Raw genomic sequence first — 25,069 nt, forward strand, 5'->3', positions numbered from 1 at the left:
TGTACATGTACACAGTGTACTGACCACTGCTCCTACTATGTACATGTACACAGTGTACTGACCACTGCTCCTACTATGTACATGTACTCAGTGTACTGACCATTGCTCCTACTATGTACATGTACACAGTGTACTGACCACTGCTCCTACTATGTACATGTACATGTACTCAGTGTACTGACCATTGCTCCTACTATGTACATGTACACAGCGTACTGACCACTGCTCCTACTATGTACATGTATGTACATGTATGTGTACTTGTGCACAATGTGAAGGTATTTATTGTCTATAGAAATAAACTCATGTGTATCTTGCCTCAGTATACAGACCTGTGTGTTTTTGAAAGTTTTTAAATTGGCACATTCTGTATTTGGTCATGCAGGTACAATGGTTGTTTGCCTTCCGGCAACCGGGGTAGACGGCGGAGTCGATTTGGTCTGTTCAAGAGAGAGACAGCGAATGGCGTCAAGCCAGACAGGCAGTATGAAGTTGGCCCTCAGAAAGGAGGACAGGTACATGTATGTGTGTATAATGTACTCGAGAGTGCTTACCAATTAAGATAAATGGAACATCACCTGTCAGTGCATTGTACCCATGTAGTTAATGCATGTTTGTAAGGTACATGTAGAAGGAGCACCTGGGACATGTGAACCAGCCTAGATATGGTACTGGCAAGAGTTAAGCACTAACCTGGCTTCCTGTACCTCCTGTTGAAGTCTGGGCCATATGACATGTACACATATCTTTGAGTCAGCTGGCTGCAGCTTCATACTCAGGTTTCAGTGTCATTTCAAATGCTTTCTTTTGGGAAACAAATTAAAGAAAAACCATAAAATCCTTCCAATACAGTCAATCTTTTGCAAATGCCATCTTTGGTTTGTACTCTAAAGCTTGTTTTCCCAGCTTAGTCTCCAGGGATTTTTAGGTCCTCAAAAGTAGGGATTTCATCTCAGTATATTGGTGCAGTGCATACATGTACATGAACAGACAAGCGTTCTGCTTCAGCAACATCCTGTCTTATAACATGAAGCCAACATTAAAAACACTCTCAGTTGGAATACATGCAGTCATGACAGATTTCTGAACAATTCCCCTGTCAGAGATTAAGATTGGGCCAAAGCCATACAAGAATCCTAGGTTTTGGAAATGGCCTATGGTACCGGTACATTTCCACGTGTAAGCTGTGGCCTAACTACCGCGACTTGACCACAACTGAGGCATAAACTCATTCGTCTGTGAAAACTACATGTACACAAAGTCACTCACTTCCAGCTTCCATAAATGCTTCGGACTGCCGGTACATGTACATGTATTTCCAACCATTGCTTAGTATTACTGAGGCTGCTCAGTGCTTTACACCCTCATCTGCATGACAGTGGTAACTTGCAGATTTGAACTCACATCTCATTATTATAGGGTTTTCCTTCCACCTCTAGAACTGAAGATTTCTTCTTTGTTTTCTCTCTGTGTCTGCAGTGCCTGTGCTCTTTTAAGGAATTCTTATTTTTTTCTGCCAGAAACTTGGCTTTGAATTGGAGCAAATACTGTAAATTCAGACATGTGTAAATTTCTTTTCCCCTAGCAAAGTCCCAAGAAAGGCAAGCACACAATAGCCTACACATTATCAAGGCATCAGACGGTGGTTGTTGAATATTCATCAGACAGCAATACAGACATGTTCCAGGTCAGTCTTGCAGATGGTCCATTTCTTACCACAAGATTATGTGATTATCTGGTTGTTGAATAATCATCAAATAATTAGAATTGCAAATAATTAGCCCCCCCATGTTCATTGACCCATATGGTTCATCAGATTTTTGTTAAATGCTGGTCCTTCAGTTATTTTGTAATTGTTTAACTCACACTTTAATATTAATTAATCATGATCTCAAAGTGCATGTACTTCTAAATAACACACCCTCAGGCAGAGCTTAGGGGCACGGGAATTTGAAATTTTTATGTTGCTAATAGTTGGCTCTCTTGTATTATTGTTACCATCTGTAAGGAAAAATTGATTATAGGGATATTTCAATAACTGCAAATGCATGCAGTGGCTGAAATGAAGTGGGGTTTTATAAACTTACAGTTTCTTGGAGAAATATGGTTTTGATTTTTTTTTCATTGGAAGATACTCAAAGTTTCTGTAAGTGGAGCTTACCTAAGAATTGTTAAATGCAGTTTAAGAATTGGTCAGGAAATTATTTTTCCTTCCCATGTTGGGTCAAAGTCATACTTTTAGAAGAGAAATGCACTTTTGTATTTCGTTTTATTTCTAGCTGCCAAACTTAGAATTTACAGAATAAATTGTATGAAAAAATGTGTTTTCTTTTGTTGAAAACAGAAATACTAGCAGCACTTGTGATTGGGCCACAGTTTGTAATTCAAAACAGGAAATTTTAAATTAAATGACCATTTTTAAGAATTGCTTAAGACTGCTAGAAACATCAAAGAAGGCAATCCAACATTGAGAAACCCATTCCAAGGCTCTCATTCTCTTGTCTATGGAAATAGAATTCAAAGTTTTCTCAACAGAAACTTGGCTGGCAATAGTTTTCCTCCTGTCTGTATCTTGAACTATTTAGATTGGCCGCTCCACAGAGCCTGTCATTGATTTTGTTGTCATGGATACGGTACCTGGCGCCAAGTCGCAGGAAGAGTGCACAATAGCAGAGAGTACGATATCAAGGTTTGCCTGTCGTATCATCTGTGATAGAGACCGCCTCATGCTGCCAGAATCTATGCAGCTGGCTTCAATTCCTCCATAATATCTTCCTTGGGGTAAGTTTACTACGCATAGGATGGTCCCTGTCATGTTGAAGAACTGAAAAAGATGGAAAGCTGACTCTAGGCTCATGACTAATGGCACACCTAACATACTGGTGCTACATGTACACTATACATGTATGTACACATGTACATGTGTACTTGTTGTAACATGTTTATGAAACTGTCAATTGATTTTAGACATTTTCCTTGTTGTACATGTATAATATATGAATTTTTGAATTTTATTTTATGGAGCTCAACCCTCATGCATAACAATCACTGACCTATTTACAGGTATTTATCATGTACATGTATGCGGACAGACAAAATGTAGCCAATGAGCCTTTTCAGAGTCCAAATTTCACTCCACCCTGGCACCTTTGCATTCTGCACCCCATGTATCCATAAATTGTTGCTAGACACTTCATTCTCAGGTCTAGGGTACATGTAGTTTGCCTTTTTAATGCTTATTTGATTTCTGTGCAAAGCGTTTTATCAATTTGGTGGGGGGTAGTCCCGTCAGTTATAAAAGATCTGCTCTCCCTCGAGGCTCTGGGTAGTTTTGGTGATGGTGCAAGATGAACTAAACGAATCTACATGAAAGTTAATCAGTCTTTAGTGTGCAAATTTAGAATAAAATTGTAATGAAAAATTTGGTGCAGAAGTGATCATGTGAATTTTGTAATTCCAAGAAGAATCTATGTGTACCGAGTTAATTTGGCTACCCAAAGCAGTGTGAGTGTACAGTGTGTGCATAATACAGGCGGCAAAGCATTAAGCAAGCTCCACCTCTTATGATAAATCATTTCCTGTGTTTACTGCAGCTGTTCAGAGTACATGAATTTTATATGAGAAATTTATAATGAACAGTTTTCAGCAAGAAAAATGCATGTACCTGACTGCCTCTTGGAAGTTGTTTGAATACCTTTCCCAACGTTTTGTAATTCCTCCCCACTTCCCGCTCACAAAAGTGAATTTTGGATCACGTTTGGCTTTTTTGGAAGGTCAGAAGCATCGCTTTCAGGAACTGAACTGAAAGTTTCCCCTGTGTTCCATGTTTGTATCCAATCCAGTGGTGCAGTGTTGCTCCTCTTCACTATTCATGGCCGTGGAAAGATTACTGGTAGATGACATACTGTGTTAGCCCATGACATTCCAAACATAACATGTCTACTCTATCTTCTGTAAACTCATGTCTTCCTCAAAACAAAACGGCCCTGGAGTTTTATCTGGTTTCCCACATCCAATTTAGATATAGAGTTGTTTGGGATGTCTTTTGGATTTTCTCCCTTCAGGGTTTGGTGTGTATTGTATTACTGGGCTGTTCTGATTTCTTCAATAATCAGTTATCCCGGTAACATGACACTAGCAGGCCTAAAATTGTATGCGTGTACACTTCCTGTGTACGTGTTCAGTATGTACCACAACGTACAGGATGTGAGTGTTGCCTAAGACTTTACCAAATAAGATCATAGTGTCAGTGTGGTTTGGGATGCTCTTGTTATTGTTGCCCCTAGATACAGACTTCTTGAGACTACACCCAGGAGGTGGAACCACCTCTCATGGACCATCCTTGAAAGATTTTTCTTGGAGAGGCTCAAATGTTGCGGAGACTTTAATGTTTGGTCAGAGACATGCATAAATATGGAATAGCAGTACAAGTACCAAACATGTACCTGGTACTTGCTAACTGTCCTTGTAGGGGTACATTCAGGATTTTCGATGTGTCCTCACCAACATCTGCCTGTAAGGCTTGTCCTATTGCCGTTAGTTTGGGTGTGTATACTTAGGTCCAGGTTGTACAATGTACATGAATACATGTATGTTAGCAGGTTGGGAGTTTGATTTGCCTCGGAAAAAGGATATCCTTTCTGTAGAAATTCACAGGTAGCGGTACTGTATAGACATGAACATGTACACTGCAGTGTATGTACAATATGTACATGTGCACTGGTAGACACATGTACGTACATGTGCATGTAACATACATCGATGTAAGTTGGACCTTCTCCTTGTATAAACACTTTAACGCAAATCACACTTACCCATACCTATCTTTGCTAGAGATATTGTATACCTTTATTTGTTTTACGCGTTAACTCATAAAATATCCATTGATTTTGGCAAATTTAAGCCGTAGAATATAATTGTATTTGGCATGCATATCCAGCCTTACCAGTAGGACCCTGGAAGGACTCTATACCAACAAAATTGAGCTGCAACATGTACGATAAACAGTAACGAAGGTTGAGCATATTTTGACCAACTTCCCTACTTCTGGTTACAAAGCGTGCAACTGTTGGTAAACTTTTAGGAAAATGAGCGCTAAAAATGACCTCCATATGGATAATTGAGCTTGGCCCAACTCTTTTTGACCACTATTTTTACAGTGTACATTTGTCATGCTTGCTACCAACAGTTGGCAGACATCTCAGAAATCACAGGCAATGTTTGATAAAGCTGGCATTTCTGACTGTTCAGATCATAGGGGAGGTTGGATGTCAGTAACCATGCCAACGGGGAAACTTGAAAAGACTGCCGCGGTGTGGAGAAGCACTTAATGGTGATTGGTTACTCATGGGTTTAACTTTATTGATGCGAACCATGGAGGTACATGTACCAGTACTGTACATGCATTAAGGTGTCAATAGCAGCAGCTTACCGGTAGCATGTATGTACACAACATACAGTATAAGGACACTCATTATCAGTACAAATGTTGAGCTTCAATTAAATATGACAGGAAAACTATGGATTTTTGGCTGACCTGTTTTGGAAAATGTCCATTGTGCAAGAACACTACCGGTATGTCTGATTTTTACATAATTGATGTCAAAAGGACTGCAATATCACGTGTTGCCTAGAAAATGCTGTACATTGTATGGTTCAGAGTGTGAAAAAAATGCACAGTGATAATATTAAAGAAAATGTCAAGGGAGCAGGTTTACATGTACCTCTAGTAGCCCTTCAAGGATTTATTGAAGAGCCCAGCCACTCACAAACGGTGGAGCTGTCATATTCTGCTTATTGTGTGACTTTGAGTAGATCTTTTGCTCGCTAGAAGGAAAAGAGTTTCCTACAGAGTATAGGGAGTCTCCACAGGTACCGGCATAAATTTGTAAAATACTGTACTACTAAAAATTTAAATGTATGTTTTTGTTTAGGTACTGGTACATAGTTGTAACATGGTTGTCAAACATACATGTGTATATCTGTACATTTGTGCATGGATGTACAAGAGTGTATGTAGGCCTACTGGTAGGGAACTGAGGGTACTGTACATGTACATGGATCAGGTCTTCCTGGCACACTTTATACAGGTACACATTTACACTACATATACTAGTAGGTAGAGGTATTGGCAGGTACAGTACAGTGCAAATGAAACTTAAGCTCAGAAGTGGGAAAATTTTTCACATTTTTTCCCATCCCAGAAAATGAATATTCATTTCACAAACTATGAAAAATTTCCCCCTTAGTGGGAAAATTTTTCACACTTTTGTTTCACTGGTAGGAAAAATTGTCACACCTTTGTTTCACTGGGGGCAAAAATTTTCACACCTTTGTTTCACTGGTGGGAAAAATTTTCACACCTGTTTTTCACAAGTGTGAAAACTTTTCACAGGTGTGAAAACTTTTCTCAAGCGGGAAAACTTTTCACAAACTCGAAACGTCAACACTTTTGACCCAATTGAGAAGGAAATTAACCCAAGCCCCAATAAAATCAATTTTAAAGTATGAAGTTCACAAGTACATGTACATGTTGCTAAACAGTTGCGAAAACATCCCCCAGCCACATTTTATTAATGCCCGTTTTTAGCAGATCGAACATCCTGAAAACTTAACCTTCTTTTGCAGAATTTTCCATGAGGAGTTCAGGCAACTCAAATCCTATCCATTCCTGAAAAAAATCGATGAAAAAGTAGTTAAAGGAATTAATGTACAGTACTGCATTGTGTCCACAGGGAGTTAGGCGACCACGTGGTTGTACACAAAAACGATCCATGCGCACAACACGTGCGCAGTGGCCCATTTCAGTCCCTACACACGTAGGCCCAGTACACAACCACAACTCACATCCATTGAGAGTGTGTTTGCTCTGTGCCTCTGATCTGACGTTGTGCAGAATCTATCCGGCCTTGACGAGCAGGTTTTTTGTACCAACATTTTCACACCCTTTTCACATCATTTTCGCTTTATCTTCACACGGTTTTCGCATTATTTTCTCACAGTTTGTGTATTATTTTCACACACCGATTTTTGCACAGCGTTCACAAATTGTTTGCACCACACCGTTTTTGCTTATTTTTACACCATTTCCGCATTTTTTTGGCACCGTATTTTTGCATATTTTCACACTGGATTTACTGCAAATTCACAGAGGGGAAAAGTAGATGTCAAAATGTGAAGATCGCCTTTGAATGCAAATGCAAATTCTTTTCCCTTTTTTTGCTGTTGTTTTCCCAGGTTTAATTTTCAATTGTAGAGATGACGTACATGTACATGTAGGCCCTATCATTCCCTTTTCAAGGACTGTGCACATGTACGCTCGACCAGTACATTGTACTGTACATGGTCTAGTACACATGTATACTGTACTTGTATACACCTTTATTCACAGGTAGACTGTACATGCCCAAGCTTTGTCCTACTCGTATCCCACCCTGCCCATCCCATTCTGCCACATCCTCCACTTCCCTGTCCCATAATGCCTTGCTCTACTCCTGCTAGTTCAGTGATACTCTCTCCCCCTGTTTTGGTGTCAGTGTACATGTAAATGTACAGGAATCAGGAAACATTTTTATGCCTAGGGAGTACACGCACCTGTACATGTACATGTACAAGGCAATCAAGGAGTACATGCAAAGGTCATCTTTGACCTGAAGCAGTAGGCAAGGATTTATCTTGCATTGGAAATCCTATTATCAAGAAGCGTCTGGCGGCTTTTACAAATAGTGTGAATGCGTGAATGCCCTGGGCTACCATACCATGATCCCCCATTAATCTTGCGGAATATTTTGAATGGTTTTCATGTGTGTAAACCACCAGTGGGTAGGTTAAAAACTTAGAGGCATAGTGAGTGCCGGGGATGTACCAGTACTGTACATGTACATGTAGCATCAAAGTATTCAGAAACACAAATAAATACAAGTATATATACGAGTACATTGATAGGTATATTGTTGTTTCTTCACATGGTTGCATAACGGAAGATCACATAGAAATTGGTAGTACAAACGTACCTTTAAACTTTGTCCTTACCACTTGAATCTACATGTACATGTATCCACATACTGCACCTTTGAGCATACATAAATAAATTAACGTTATTCGGCGGAAAATGTAATTTGTGTAAATGAAAACTTATTGAAAAAGCAGTAGAAAATCTTGGCAGTATTTCATTCAATTCAGCAGCTTTATTGAGTTTAAATACTCATTAGTAAATTTGACTGTGTCATACAGTACCACTCCTAGTGCTTTTTTAACAAGTTTTTTCTTATACAGTACATACACATATACATGTCCACATACATGCACATGTCTCCATACATGCACATGTCCACATACATGTACATGCACATGTCCACATACATGCACATGTCCACATACATGCACATGTACATGTACACATACATGTACATGTGCATGTACCGGTAATTCAAATGTGCCAGAAGCAATTACATGCATGTAGCAGTGCATGTACATGTACGCTGTAGCCATAAGACTGAGGACAAGATGAACTGCACAAAACACAATATAACTACAAGACTTACAGTACCAGCAACTTGCTTGAAATGATTGAAATAACAGGATAATTGCTATCAATATGGATGTCATCTCACAGAGCTACCTGATCCAGTCTGTGCATGCATACATCATGTACTTGTACTGGTATCTGTACATGACATGTACAAGTTTATGATCAGTGTGAACAGAAATGCTGGAACTACTGTGGTACACTTTACGGTACACATTCATTACCTGATGCATCAAGTTCTGAAGTTTGAACAATGATGTTGTCAATGAATGGAAATGAAAATAGAAACTACAAACTGGTTATAGGAACATTTTGGTGGAGCAATTCCAGCTGAATAAGTTGTTTGAAAATATTTCAAGTTTGTGGTGCATGTACTGGTACACTCCCCCCCCCAAAAAAAAAACCTTCCACAAAGAAACTTCTACTCCAGTACATGTGTGAGACAACTCCATCAGTATTGATGTGCCAATATACTGGTTTAGACATACATGTACACAAAATATACATTTGATTCAGCATTGGTAATGTGCATAAAAGTAAATGTTCCAAGTCATTTTATTTCAAAAAGAAATTAATCCAAGTAATTTTCTTTGAAACATTTAATACCGGTACCTCAGAAAACAATCTTGCAAGAACCTGAGTAATGAATGCCATGAATAGATGTCAACATTTAGAGGGCCTTAGTACATGTACATGTAGTTCTTGATCAAAGGACTTATGTCTGAGGCCTGTATGTCAACATTTAGAGGGCCTTAGTACATGTACATGTAGTTCTTGATCAAAGGACTTATGTCTGAGGCCTGTATGTCAACATTTAGAGGGCCTTAGTACATGTACATGTAGTTCTTGATCAAAGGACTTATGTCTGAGGCCTGTATGTCAACATTTAGAGGGCCTTAGTACATGTACATGTAGTTCTTGATCAAAGGACTTATGTCTGAGGCCTGTATTGTCAACATTTAGAGGGCCTTAGTACATGTACATGTAGTTCTTGATCAAAGGACTTATGTCTGAGGCCTGTATGTCAACATTTAGAGGGCCTTAGTACATGTACATGTAGTTCTTGATCAAAGGACTTATGTCTGAGGCCTGTATGTCAACATTTAGAGGGCCTTAGTACATGTACATGTAGTTCTTGATCAAAGGACTTATGTCTGAGGCCTGTATGTCAACATTTAGAGGGCCTTAGTACATGTACATGTAGTTCTTGATCAAAGGACTTATGTCTGAGGCCTGTATGTCAACATTTAGAGGGCCTTAGTACATGTACATGTAGTTCTTGATCAAAGGACTTATGTCTGAGGCATGTACATGTATGTCAACGTTTAGAGGGCCTTAGTACATGTACATGTAGTTCTTGATCAAAGGACTTATGTCTGAGGCCTGTATTGTCCTCTTGGCAAAGATATTGCCATCAGAAATGTCTTAGTTCCCACAGTGATAAAAATTATGACATTTACCTTTTACTCTTGCACAAAGCTCTTGTTGTCTTTTTGTTGCCATGCAAATCGAGAATTATTACATTTATAACGTTGAATTGACAGCTGCTGTTTAACAAATATTCACAAGTCTGGTATTGACTGCCTTGACCATTAAAAGCTCTTAACGATGAAACCAGTACTGTAACCAAACTATAAGGCCTATGTGTCTATTATGAGAAAAGATGTTAGCACCTTGATCAGAGGTAACACCTAGCCCTCAAGGGAGGATTTCAAATTACATGCCAAGAAGAATAGGCTTTCAGACCATTTCATGAGATTCCTTTCATCCGAAAGATGAGGCCTGGAAATGAGTAGGGGAAAAGGCTAACTATGTCAGATAGAATTTCCATCCAGCCCTGCAGGCAGCAAGGGACGGATGTAATTCAACTCGAAGCATCGATCTTTTACCAATTTAGAACGGAGGTGCGTTAAGATTTGGTTCTCTTCTAAAGCTGCTGTGATCTCTTTATTTCCTGTCTGAATTATCGGACACTGTTCTAGCTATCTGGTTAAATTGAACCCACCTAGTAATTAAAGTTTTTATGTCACAAGCATGGCCAGTTAATGGTGATGGTGTACATGTAGATGCCATGAGCAGAGGGTGATTATGGGAATATTTGAGGTAGGTTTAACACCTTAGGTCTTGAGGTTTTTTTCCAGACTTGTTTGCTTGTAACAGGGAACATGCTTGATAATAATGAACTCGACTGTTGATGTTCTAAGAAATACCAGTACTTCTGAAATGATCTTTCTATAATCAGATGTACTGATAACTGGTATCTGTGAGCCCACAGATCAATTGTAAACATGTTACGACCAGCCTCTCAGTATTCCAAAGCCTAGCAAGATGCTTTCTTTGTAAGACAGCTGCCTAATGACTCAATGAATTCAATCTTAATCAGTATTCTGAGGTGCCCAGGGACATTCAACCTCATCAGCAGCTATCTAAACCTTCATGTTTACAACCAGGCAGGCCACCCTGTCGTTTTACAGCTAAAAGACCATCACTCTATTATGCAGTCATCAACTCATGATGAAGATATAGCTATGATGATCCACCTCGCTAGACTGCTGGTAATTGGAAAGGACACTATTAAATTCCTTTATTTCCCCCAGTTCCTGCGTTGGCCATAAAGCTGTGCACCACAGATTACCCCTGTCACATCCTGTGCTACACTACCACTCTTCACTTATGAGGAATAAGTGTCTTTAGATGGACAGAATTAGTAATGGAAAGCCACAAATAAGCATCCCTCCTTTGCTGGCAGGCGGGTAGACCTATCAATACACTGTAGGTCAAGATTTCAAGGGTTCAAAATTGTGATTGCAATAAGCATAGAATGTGTTACTGTTCAGAAATGTCTATAGGCTGTATGCAGGAACTTTGTAAGCAGAATTTCTCAAATCTCCTGGCTTTGTGGCAATGATCATGCAAAGTTTTCTGCACCAGAGTCACCAGTATTGCATAGATATGCAAACACATACATGTACTCAGCAGCCGGTCTACTTACATGGCCGCCAGTGGACACATGGAAATTACATACAATGTCGTACACTACCCACTAATGATACAGACTGTGCCATGTGTTGGCCATTTACCCTCATGAATAATTATGATTTTCCTCAACTTTGAGTTATTATTATTTAACACAAATTTGTAATGTTTGGTTAAAGTGCACAGAAAATTGGGGAGCCAAGGGGATGTTCAGTATTTCCAAATGTTTGATATACACATGATGTAGCAGTGTTCGTTACTGTGGCATTCCACTGCACTACTAGGTATCATAAGATCCATCATCTTTGAAAAAGGTTTTAACTTCACTCTTGCATAAAAAAATTGTAAGCAAATATTTATATTTGGCCTTAATGAGTTCCTATTCAGTCAGCTGGCAGGCAGTCCAGCTCATTTTGTATTTTCAAGTGAAAAACTATGACTCTTAAATTTGCTTACCTGTTGCAACACATCTTTGTGAGTAAATCAAGATTGGATGTAATTATTTAAGGGCACTTGCAACTTGGTTAAAGTCTCATGCAGGTGAAGTACAGTATGTAAGTACATTGGACTGTTTAAAAATCTTGCTGTATGACACAGGTACAATGTACATGTATACATCTACCTTAAAATATTAACTTGATTTTAAAAAATTAACACCCCGGTATCCATGATTACCACATGTTCACCTTGGCATAGCTACATGTACATGTATATAGCATGATGACCATTCTACAGTAAAATGGGACTTCTTATTAACATAGACCCCAGCGGCCACAGGTGCAGATACCGGACATGTACAGGTGTGTGCATGAGTCAGTCTGGTGTCTTGGGAGGCAACAGATGATGGGGTTCGGAAAGGATTAGATCCCCATGACTTGCAGTTTTCCTAGGGTTGCATCACAGGTGTCACATTTCTCCGGCCTTCCAATATCTCAGGGATGAATTGCTTGATTGCTTTTTGTCAGGCAACCTGTTTGGAAGGATAATTAGTGAGGGTAAGAGGAAATAGTGGGTGGGAGGGACTTATTATTATTATAATAATATAAATATTAATATAATAATACTTATTAGGTACATTGACCTGCATTGGGAGGAAAGAAGGTTGACAAACTAGTTGACATACACGGTACTAGTACGGGTAGTATGGTACCAGGTCTAAGTTCATGTATTCTGGTACAAATCTTTATTGACAATCTGTAACAATATCACATGAAGAGAAGCAGGAGCCTGTTCAAAGACATTGGCCTTTGTCATTGTCACTGTCATTGTCATGGTCATTACCATCTGTTTAGTCTGCTAGAAGTACAGAGACAATGTAAGTTTTGCTTCCAAAAAGGTGTATTCATTGTGTTATGAGCATACGTATGAAGTCTGTGTTCACTGGGCAAAGGAGATTGCTGATGACATTGGAATACATGTACCTCTGCAGTACTTTGTCAATTGCAGAGTGTGTGGTGGTTTATGTGATCATTTACCGCTACTTAATCTAGCTCTGTCACCTGGTACCAGTGTTACCTGGTACCGGTGTTACCTGGTACCAGTAGAGATCTGTGGAGGGGAATGGAAAGGGGTACCCTGTACTTGCACAAGACTCTTCCTACATGTACCGGTACATGTAGAAATATAAAACAGAATGTCCAAGTAGCATACAATGTACATGGATATGAACTTCCATGTTTGTGGCTTGTAAGTATCCAACCAAACAGTGTTAAGGACTGTGGACATAAATACAGTACATGCTTACAGTCCGCCCCTAGCTGCAGTGCACCCCCAATGGGCAAAAGAAAGACGTGGTTACAAGTGAGTTCTTGCATGCGTTGTGCGTGCACGGTACGCAAAGACCATACATGCCGGAGTAAATTGGTTACGCGTGCTCAGCGTGCTCTGTGTCCAATGCACATATATACCGGTACTTGCGTGCCTCATGGTGCTCCTTTGTGGTGAGTGCCAAAAAACATGCCCTCTTTTGTTCCGCGCGGAGTGGATATTGCTGCTGGTAATGTTAGTCCAGGTTCATTTTTAAACAACCTTCTTGTACACGTACATGTACACTGTAAGTCAAATGGTGGAAGAGTGCATAATTATGATGTGTACATGTACGTAATGTAATATGTATCCATTATTAGATGCATGCATTTATACCCTCCTTTTGCTGTAACAGTCACAGATGGTAAAAAATTCCTTCCACTTGATTTGCCCCTGTACACAGATACACAGGGGTCATTTGACTGATTTTGACTGATAGGACAACTTTGTAAAGAATGCATCTTTGCACAGGAGGGTTTTAATAAGGAATACTTCTTTATCAAACATACATGTATTTGACAGAATAGTAGAGATTACAATAAACTTAATTTTGTGCAATATGCCAACATACATGTGTACCATGTACATGTACATCATACGCTGTACATGTAACCGGTATTTACACCTATTGGTAACATCACAAGTACAGCATTCAGTGTTACAAGAGCATGGTTTGTATGGGTTCTGAGATGGTTATAGTGTTACATGTATGTGGAAGATCTAACAAAAGTGTTTATTTTGTGACTGTCCGGTACATGTGTGGTACATGTACCTACTTGCATGGTATGTACATGTACATTGACTCATATTTGACTCACTGTTCTCTTGACTCATTGCGTCTTGGCAGAGCCGCAGTTTTTAAGGGTTAGTCTGTGTAGGCCTTTCTCCTGATGTGTCGTATTAATTGTTTCTTTTTCGTAAATCTTTCAGGAAAAAGCATGTAAATGGAAAACAGAGTTTGGCATGGATGGGTTAACAACAAACGGTGTGCTCATCATGAGGCCAAGGGGTGGGTTCCAGTCAGATGCTAGGCCCGGTGTCTGGAGAGAAGTATCCGTCTGTGGGAATATCTACTCATTACGAGAGACAAGATCTTCACAACAAAAGGGCAAACTGGTAAGCCCCCCACAGTCCACCACAACTATTTACTGTCATTTTTTGGCAGGGCCAAATTTAGTAATGTTCTATGTGCTTGCAACACTTGAAAATCCAGACAGATTTTGTAGTAGCTGACAGATGTCAAGAACACCATCCGTCTCCAGATGTGGACACTTTCAGTGAATATGCTTTTTTTCTCAATCTTTTTTTTTCACCCTTCCAAAAAAATGGACATGATTCATTGCAACAGTTATGGGCAGTCATTAGCTCACATTTCCAGTTTTATCCTAAGGAGGTGATATATTACTCTATCAAATTGCATGTATAATGAATCGGGGGGGTATAAAAGTTGGAGCTGCGTGCAAGTTACGGTGCTGAAAATTACCTACTGTCTGCCACAATTGTCCACTGACAGTAACAGTCCATGTCCTCTATACAGTACACCAATCAGTGTTGATGAAATGGAGCTTACACAAGAGCAATGCCATCTCCTCTCTCCACCTGGCGATACATCAATAACAGGGCCTTCTGAAATCATGATTTATGACTCAGCGCTGCAGGAAAGACCATAACACTGGGAGTATTAATCACAACTATCTGGAATCATAGACTAAAACAAATGCTGTTTTCCCAGAACAGGAGGCTTGTCATATTGGAAGAGTTGTGTATAAAACATACTTCTACATGTTTATATACAGGGATTAGCGGTTTCTGGATAGAAGCAGTCATGCTGTATTTGAAAGAATTTCCAGTGAAATCATGACAGCATGAAATTCCAGAAATATTCTAGGACGGTCTGGTACTATACATGTGCCAATTTTGGAAGTGAAAAATGAGGTTGTAGTCTAACATAACCGGCAATAATTTCAAAATTACTTGAGATTATGTGAATGTTGAGCCATGTGTAGAGCTTTGATTGATTGTGCAAAGAGCCTGAGATGACATGGAAAAATTTGCCATTGGATATTTCACAAGGATGTTTGAAATGATGCCATTTATTCACAACTTAGTGTGTAATGATCTAGTTTCCAAAGGTGTACATGTATATTCTCTCATTATATGTGTTTCTGCAGTCTAACTACTAAAAACATTTTTTGCTGAAATCAATACCATACATGTAGCTGGTCATTTTGCCTTGGGCTTTTGTTGAAGAGAAATTATAAGTGCCCTAACAACAAATGTATGTCCTAGTAGAATAAATCAAACTGTGCATGAGAAATTTCTTTACTGAGTAAATGGGAGTTATAGGCTGCATGCAACATCACAGAGGACTGCATGTACATTTACATTGTAGATGCGTGCAGTACCGGTAGGTTTCACTGCTTGTTCGGGACTGTCCATTGATATCTTTGTGATACAAGAATACATGTACCTGCATGTATACCTACCAAACCATTAATTTTAATGACCTGCTGACACTCAACTGCTTGGTGTTTACATTATACATGTGCATTGTACACAGCAGGAGAAATGAAGGCATACTACATTGTAGCATTAAGTAATAGTACATGTAAATGTACTTGCTTTTATAATCCTGAAACAGCAGTCAGCCAGGAGTTTTCTTCAACATGTATTTATTTTAATGGCTCTACAGAGTTTAGAAAGTCTTGCATTGTCTGGGTTGCCTGAGTTGCTGGCCTTGGCATATTGAAAAGATATTTTTGAAGACCTTTTGAGGCAGTAAATTTGATAAGACACCAATAACTAGTATCGGTTTACTGTTGAGACAGACAACCTGAACTCGATAAACATCGTGACTCTTACACAGAGAAATATGCACAGACTTAAGTGATTTGCGCAAGGCTGCCTTACCATTATCTTTTTTTTCGTCTGTTCTAAAGAAAATTATAATATGTGATACATGATGTATTGATGTAATAAACTGGTCAGAATATCAAAGTTTCTATTCATGAAACAATAAGCTTGTTACATGTGTGTACTTACATTACAATTTAACAATCTCAGTAGAATAAACACTTGTTTCATGTAGAAAATATTTCATTATGAGTCGTTTGGGCATACCTGGTCATGCATGTACATGTACCAATTTCCAAATAAGGAACAGTCTTGATAAACATCAAAATAGGAGGCCCATACAAAAGATGATGTTTCTCAAAAGCTGCATATCATCCAAATTCAAATATAAACTGGAAAACATGCAAGAATGAGTGAAGAAAAGAATCCACAAATAAGGTACCTCAGACAAACTTGGTACGGAGCCAATAGAAAATGGAGGTAAAAAGAGCTTGAGGGTCTTACCATATGCATAATGAATAAATTAAAGTTGCTGAGTTTAATCTTAGCCTGGTGTCAAGTTGGAACCAACAGTGTGAACTTTCATAAAGTGAAATATTCATTTCTTCTAAACACCTTATCTTTCTACCATGTTTTTCCCCAGATTGATGATGAGAACAACATTCTTGAAGATGGCACACTCATTGATCTCTGTGGTGCTACGTTACTGTGGAGATCAGCCACTGGTCTGCTGAAAACGCCTGTAAGTCTTTCCATGTACTAACCAGGTTCTCCTCTGTGAGGTCCATATTGACAAAGTTAATCCATTCTGATTTGCAGTCAACGAAAGCTGTACCATTCATTACTTTTTTTTTCCTTTTCTTTTTTTTTTGGGGGGGGTTGCATGTAGCATTTTGAAATGCTCTGTATTCCTAAGACCAAACAGAACCTACATGTACATGTAGCAAGGGTTACAGACACCATGCATGCAGGTACTGTACAGGTAATGTACAGTTTCTATGAATTCATGCATACAAGGATGCTCCTTGTGCATACATTGACATGTGGCTCTGCCCAGTCAAGATGTGATACGTAACCATGAAGGATGGCTGAACTGAAGTGACGTTTCTGATGTTTTGTTCACTTGCATGTTGACAGGTGCATAGCTTGAGGCAAAACTTACAGGTCATGACTTGGATTTATGTTATCATGCACACATGTAGCTGTGTCATAAACATATGCATGATGATCAAAGTGCACTTGCTACTGGTATATTGGAATGATTTATGCCTTCACATACCGGTACCCTGCAGGGTCAGTCAGTGAACATACAAGAATTTGTGAAACTGTCATGTGATGTGTTGTTGATTTGACTTCAGACCCAGAAGCATCTTGAGTTACTACGGCAAGGCATCAATGACACCAGACCTCAGTGCCCAATTGGTTTCAACACACTGGTCCTTCCTAAACACAGACATTCTTCCAAGGTTAGTATTGGATCTGAATAAAGTCACAGCCAGCAGAAACATTGAGCACTGTCATACCTCTGTCTTGGATACTCTCCGTTTATTGGCTAAAAACGATCACATGACAGGGCAACATATCTGCATATCGCACTCACCATGAGACATTTCATTCTACCAATGGTGTGTGCACGCACACGCATACGCGTGCAAAACAGAAGAGCTTCGGGAAGTTCAAGAAATAACATGTGGTCCTGTATTGTGTGGTACCCATTAGACGTTTTGTGCATAGGCTACCAGGGCATTAAATCAATGATTGTGCTCGTATAACAAACTCATTCCTGTCCCTGCAGCATATAACATAATGCAGGGACCGTTATCCAGACTAAATAAATGTACTCACTGGTACCCACACCAGTTTCACGTTAGAGTTTACACAATTAACAAAAGTGAGGGGACAGTGCATTTGCAAACAATATCGTTTACGTCTGTTACGTTAATTTTATAAATTTACAGTAGGCCCATTGTCTTCTGAAATACAGAGCTTGTTTCTTGTGATAGATTCCTGAAGACAGAGGTATGACAAAACAATTGTTGACCGCTGTGGTATGGGATATGACATTTTGAACACCCAAGGGATGCATTGCACCCAGAGGCGAAGTTGGGGGCGCTATGCATGCCCGAGCGGTCAACAATGTTAAGTGATTGCTGGGATGTGGCATGTGACCTTTTTACTTTTCCCCTCCCCCATATCCCCCAAGGGGTGGAAAACACCTCCCTCATGGCAGTCGTCAGTAATCCTTTGGGAATAAATATAAAGAAACCTACTAGTAGCATGATAGCCACAGAATCCTGTGCATTTCCTGTGAGAGACATGAGATGGAGGTTGCAAAGATGCTATCACAGGGCACACCATGCACATCAGGTGTATCACGCCACATGCTGCAATGTATCAGTATGCTGTTCCTTATTACGCAAATGATGTATAAAAGGGCACGTACATGTATGTTTTCATTAAAGAAAATGATGTGACCAGTACATTCGTAAGTACTGAACATGGCTTGACTCGATGTGGCTTGACAAGTTACGTTACTCCGGAAAAAACACCGCCTTCAATTCCAGCAATGTGCACTGTAATTTATGGACCAGATCCTAAACTCTTTTATTGCTATCTAAAAATGCAATGAAAGGACAAAACAAGAAAATGTTTACTTTGCTTTCGATGAAATTTTTCAGGCAAAACTGTACTTTCCCTCTGTTGTGGTCTTAGAGTGAAACAGATTTAGCAACTTATTCAGGAGTGCAACTTTCTCCCCTAACTCACCTAGATTTTAGATGAGAACTCCAAGCAGCCTTATGCGTACCTCAAGTGTGGTCATGTCCATGGTTACCATCAATGGGACAGTAAGAGCACACAACAGAAGACAGAGAGGACTTGTCCCATGTGTCGAGAGGTAGGATAGCTTCTAATCAGTTCATGCTCACATACATGTTGGTTGCTTTTAGTCCTCCAACAGCTGAAGGATTGAGGATTGTTAGGGTTAATCTGTAATTTGATTTGCATTTATTTTTAAGGGTTCATTTTGTTCTCCAAAAGTTATAGAGATTTGAGTACAGTTTTTGAATGAAGCAAATTTTGGTACATTTTAACCATTTTCTGATAGTATTATTTTACAGTTAATAAGTGCAAGGTGTGGTATTAGTTTTGGCTAAAAATTTCAACTGTTTGAATAAGTAAAAACATGTTAACATCTTGGTGTACAGTAAGTAAGACACCAGAAAATGCTTTGTTGTTGGCCTCTGATTGTACAATGTACCATGAAGCAATATTTGCTTAGATGACCAGCTTTGGAACACGGCAAAGTCAGGCTACAACACACTATCAACCCCTAAAGACTAGTCAGACCTACAAAACCAGTGGGAACCCACTGAAGCATGAGACAACGTATATATGCACCACCTGCTTCTCTGTATGGAAATTGCCAGATCATGTTTACAAGTTACAAGTGTTAAAGAGATTATGTATTGGAAAAGAGTGGTTACATGCTACGGGTATGCTGCCCCCATCTAATACAGTAGTTGTCCATAAATTATCTAAAGAGGGCAGCAGACACGCTATTCCTTGAATTGCAGGAAGAATTTTAACCAGTGTTGTTGTTCTGACACATTATTTCTGCTTACAGGCAGGATCATATGAACCTCTCATCATGGGAAATGAACCCAGTTTCTACGTCGACTCTGGAAATCCAACCCATGCTTATGTTCCCTGTGGTCACGTGTGTTCCGAAAAAACTGTCAAGTAAGTGGCATGTTTATTTCTCCGTAATGCTTGTCTCAAAATAATGAAAATTTTGATTAAAAAACTTTCCCTCTACAGCATGAATGCCTTTTGGTTTGTCGGTAAAAGAGTATTGAAGACAAATTACAAGAAGTGTTCCTAGCTTGGTCTGTACTGACATATTAAGTTTCAAATCTCCTCTAGATTGTATGATCTTAATTTGATTTCATGTCCTATTCAAACTGTTTTCAGTTTTTATCTGAAATAGACAGAAATCTGATTAATTTGTTATTTTGAAATCATTTGTCATGGCCCACCAGACAGTCCTTATATCAATCTAGTCTTAATCTTTGTGGAATTAAAATTACTTCCAGGGTCTTCAGCCATCTAAGTATGTGCTTACATTCTCCTACTGTACTTTAAGAGACATGACTCTCTCACTGAAGCCTTTCGAAGTTATCGGCGTGGAGAGTGCTTGGTTTGGCTTATCCTTCACAGTCTTTGGTGCAGTAAGCTCGGGGCAAGCAATCTAACACCCAGCCTTTTCCAGAGCACTTTTCTTGTGCCCAATTTATCCCTTCAGATCCTGACAACATATTTCCTTCATGTTGCCCTTCAAACCCTCTCAGCTAAAGGGCTTTGAAGATTGAAAATGGTGCCATTTAGAAGTGAATTCTGTGTAAGGTGGTTACTTCCTGTCAGATTGTAATCCCTCCTACTGTACATGCTAGTAGACCTGCGTATACCACCCTCATAATCTAAACTCAGTCAGTGAGTAACCCTTATTTAATCCAATCTCAGCCTTCATTCCAAGTCTTGATTTCTGTCCATCTCTATACAGATACTGGTCCCAGGTTCCACTGCCACATGGAACCCATGCATTCCAAGCTGCCTGTCCATTCTGTGCAATGCCACTGTCCGGGGATACCGGTTACATCAAACTCATCTTCCAAGAAGCCATTGACTGAATGCTGATGGACGACCGATGCCAGATCTGACGTGCCAGGGTGATAGACAGGAAACAGAAACAATCCCTGCCCCTCCCCCAAATCAGCTCACTGTCACAGCATTGTATTGCATATGGTTTGACTCCTATCCCATCATGCATCTTTAAGAGCTGTTGACACATTGACATGCTTCTCTCATTGGTCAATGTGACCCATTCTACATGTCTATAGCCTTCCTGTAAACATTACTGCTACTGTAGCAATCTGTGGCTATTGCTTAGTGGTGTGGAACGTGTGTGTGAGTAGATACCGGTATCTACTGCAACCTGCGTTTTGGGCTTGCCTGCTTTCTGTTGCTGTTCAGAATTTGGTGTACATTTTGTGTGAAGATTTTAGTTTGAGGAGACCCGTCAGGGTGTGAACGAGAACTAAATGGCAGTGGAGAGTCTTCACAAGTTTTCTGCAAAATTCCTGCTTCTCTGTTTGTGTTGGTCCCCTTTTTCTTGTACACTGTCGGAAGATGTCACATTTGGAGGATGAAAATTGGCTTTTAATTTTTATTCTTGAAATCCTTTTCTGATAAACCGGTACTGAGACCAAATATGAGGCAGTACATTACAAAAAGGGACTTTCAGTCCATGCCAAGTTGTAGGTTGTTGGCATTGTTGAATGCAAGGATCCATCAAATAACTGTTTTCTACATCATGCTGTTGGATTGCTTTGAAAATACATTCATGTACATTGCAAGGGTAAGAATGAAAGCCACGGCTATGACAATGAAAAGTGTCTTGGAAAACCCACTGTCAAGTGAAATGTCTCATAACATGATAACGTGCTGATTATTGTGTTCTATAGGGGAACTCTACTTGAGTTTGTCCTAACAGTCTCCTGCGATGAAGCTGTGAAGTGCAATAAACTGTGGGTTGAAATTTCTAAGTTATTTTTGGACCAGTACTCTGGTCTTCTTGACAAATGTTATTGGGTTAAAGTCGAACATGAATTTGAAAGTGCAGCCATAGGTCTTTTGGTAACATCATAGTGGTACAGGTGATCAAACAGAATCAGGTCACGTTTTCAGTAGATAAAGCTTTTGTGACGATTTTGTCTGCCCCAGACATAGCTAAAGTTAAAGACAGCATTAACCTGTATAATTTTTGGTGCAAACTGTAGAAGCAGTCCCTATTGCTGTGCCAACAAACCCTTCACCTTGAATTAGCTACTGCTCAACATCCTACCATCTGTTATCTGTCCAAACAAATTCTTGGAAAGTGACTTACTGCAGTGAATAAAAGCTACATGTAACAAGGAGATACATATACATGTACAGAGTACACAACTTGTATTGTATTTGTGATAATTTAGATGAGTCATGATATATAAGGAAATCTGTTTGGCTGTTATTTCAAAGGTTTACATCAGTCAAAATTCTGCCCCAGAAAAATGTTATATTCATATCGAATTCTGGTCACAAAATAATTGGATGTCTTTAATTTTTGATTTGGTTTGGAGTCTGTATCTCAGCTCACTTTTCTGGGGAAGAGGATGAACTTGTGCATAAGTGTGATAGAAATTTGGTGCCAAGGAGAGAATGAAGTCAGTTTGGACCAGCTTTTACCTCACAATGTTTGATGTGGAAAACGGTGTTTATTTTTGTTATCTAGCATGCCTGAAAAAAGGAAATGTGAAATTTCAATTCAAAGGTGTAAAGTTATTTCCAGTAACCTAACATGGATACAACATGACTTTGTGATAGTTGCAGTCTGTGTGGCCTCCTGCCTTTTGCATCAATTTTCCCATTCATATGGATGCGTCACAGGAATACCGGAAGAACGATCAACAATAAACAACTGGTAAATCCACTTTGGACAAAAGTTGATGGATCTGCCAAGTGTAAAGCACAAATCTTTAGGAAGATTGAGGAAGATTCTGCTAGGATTAAAATGTCAAGCCTTCTAATTTGCTATTTAAACTTGCCACATGTATCTCATTATCAAACCAGTGTAAGACAGTGTGGGATTGTGTGCTTTACAACTTACATGTTTTCACAAAACTTTGAGCTTTTGTTTCAATTTGCATTGATAGAAGTGGCAGTTGACAAGTTGTGACAAGTTTACCGCTTCTGTAGGTTATAATTTATTGCATTGTTTGACTGTAATAAACCCACACTGCCATGTTGTACAGCACGTATTCGCACCTTGTCTTGTGTATAATGCACATGCAAAGAAAGCCCCAATTTCCAGTGCGTACTCTGATGATAAAAGCATCAATAAACCAAGATATAAGATTTCTGTAATAAAAGGCAACAAAACAGTATTAATGTTCCATTGTAGGAATTCACCCTGTATGCATATCGTTGCAGGCATTTCTTCAGTTGATAATACAAAATTGTGCAATTGGATTAGAAAAGCTGGAGAAAATTCCACAAAAATCCATTAAATAACAAACTCTGGTCCATAAGTCAGATGGTAGTTGATGTTTGATTTAGTTATTTACCTTTCAAAAAAAGGCTTCGTCAAAAGGACACATTTACAGTTTGATGCATATACGATACCCTTGTTTGATCTAATTTGTAGCAATTGTACAGAGTGGACCAGGTATGAAACTCACATGCTGTAGTTGTATTTTTTGGCATGTGCATTGATATGTATATAATTTTTCATTGTAAAATTGTTTTAAAAAGTGGATAAGTTGTTGATGAATTGGTAATGAAAATTCCCTCAGCTAAAGTGATTTGAGAATTCAGTTTGAATCGAGAGAATGGTTGGATTTTGTCCAAAGAGAATATTGAAGGGGGTCAGGCATGATTTGTCGTATACCGAGTTTTGTACCAAGTATTTTTTGGAAATATTTATAGAGATTTTCACCTCGGGTGGCATAACTTAGGGGCCTGGGGCAAAATAGCAAAAGAAGTATTTGTTTTGGGGTTTGTTTCTTATCAAGTTTTTACATGTATAATCTATTTATTCATGATTGGAATGAAATTTATTCCTGTGTTGTACATGATTTGCATATCTTCCCATGCATTTTTTCACAAGGAATTTTTCCGGCTTTTCTGTAAAGAAAAATAAAGGCAAACATTTGGTGAAACCTTTGCCTTATTTTTTATTCATGGTTAGGCATAGCATCTTTTTGTAAGTATAATATTAACTTATTTTTGTTTTTTGCTGAAATGTAGATTTTTTAAATATCCACAGAAGCATGCAGTTGTTTTCTAATTGTTAAAAGGTGTCTGCAGCACCAAGCTCACAAATGTTCATGTTTGTTATTCCCAATGTAGAATTACTTTGCAATGGAAGAACAAGGTATTTATTTTAAATTGTCTGTGATAGAAGCTGGGTACCTTTTTTTCTAGCATTAATCTATACCATGCTCTACAGACTTTCATCCGCGGGGTCCGGTTGGTAAAGGAGTTCTTGGAGTTTTTTTATTTGTAAGTATTGTAAAGAGTTATGGTTATACATGAACCGTAGCACAGACTATTATTTACCAGTTTCCTTGAACAATAAATTTTCAGGCAGTAATGATAGATATTATGCTTTTCATTATTTTTGTCCATCCATGCAGCCTTTCTCATACTTGAAACATCTTAGTTTTCCCCAAATGGAAATAACTTTCTCAATTACTGGTACTTCCAAAGAGTTAGAAATTTCTCATCCAACCTCATGTAGTTTGCCAGGCAAGATATGGGACGGAGGGGTACCCCCCCTGACCTGTCCAATCCCTATACACACTCTAGACTCTTGTTACCTCACGCATCCCCCAGAAGTCTGTAAAGAATTCCTGAGATTCCGATCAAACAATGACCAACACAAAGGCAGGGGAGGGGTCTCTCCGTCCCACATCTTGCTTCAAATGTCATGTAATGCTTACAGATTTACAGACCTATGCTTATTATAAGTAGTGAGGCATGTTTTGATGTGCTTGGGTGAAAATTCATCTGATGGGTGCTCTCTCTAGTTTGTCCACACCAAGATAGGAGTCATGTCACAGTTTGACGAGTGATGTTTCAAGTTATATTTTGTGATAGAGGCTACCCAATCTACCACAGGTTTCCAGTGGACATTTCAGCTGATTAATTTCAACAGGGGTGAAACGGGATTTTTCCTTATTCTAGCATTTTTCTTATGGATTTGCCAGATTCTTGGATTTTTAAACAATCTCTTATTCTGGGGTTTATCATTAAGGTGTTTTTATGTATGACAGTTGATATTGAGCACAAGAACTGAATATTTTAAGGAGT

General features: G+C 39.0%; 1 protein-coding gene across 1 annotated transcript in view; it reads left to right on the forward strand.

Annotated features, from left to right (window-relative positions):
- LOC110980525 (E3 ubiquitin-protein ligase pellino homolog 1-like) overlaps positions 1 to 24,355 on the forward strand; it is a 50,302-nt gene extending 25,947 nt beyond the window's left edge. Inside the window, 11 exon segments of the mRNA XM_022237290.2 lie at positions 386 to 515; positions 1,586 to 1,687; positions 2,586 to 2,715; positions 2,718 to 2,762; positions 2,765 to 2,781; positions 14,240 to 14,425; positions 16,806 to 16,904; positions 17,521 to 17,628; positions 18,933 to 19,058; positions 19,788 to 19,903; positions 20,724 to 24,355. Of these exon segments, the coding sequence (XP_022092982.2) occupies positions 386 to 515; positions 1,586 to 1,687; positions 2,586 to 2,715; positions 2,718 to 2,762; positions 2,765 to 2,781; positions 14,240 to 14,425; positions 16,806 to 16,904; positions 17,521 to 17,628; positions 18,933 to 19,058; positions 19,788 to 19,903; positions 20,724 to 20,850 (1,186 nt within the window). The 3' untranslated portion in view covers positions 20,851 to 24,355.
- The last annotated feature ends 714 nt before the right edge of the window (positions 24,356 to 25,069 follow it).

Source organism: Acanthaster planci, linkage group LG01 (genome assembly GCF_054643075.1).
Source record: "Acanthaster planci isolate LZ-2023a linkage group LG01, COTS_SCS, whole genome shotgun sequence".
Lineage (NCBI taxonomy): Eukaryota > Metazoa > Echinodermata > Asteroidea > Valvatida > Acanthasteridae > Acanthaster > Acanthaster planci.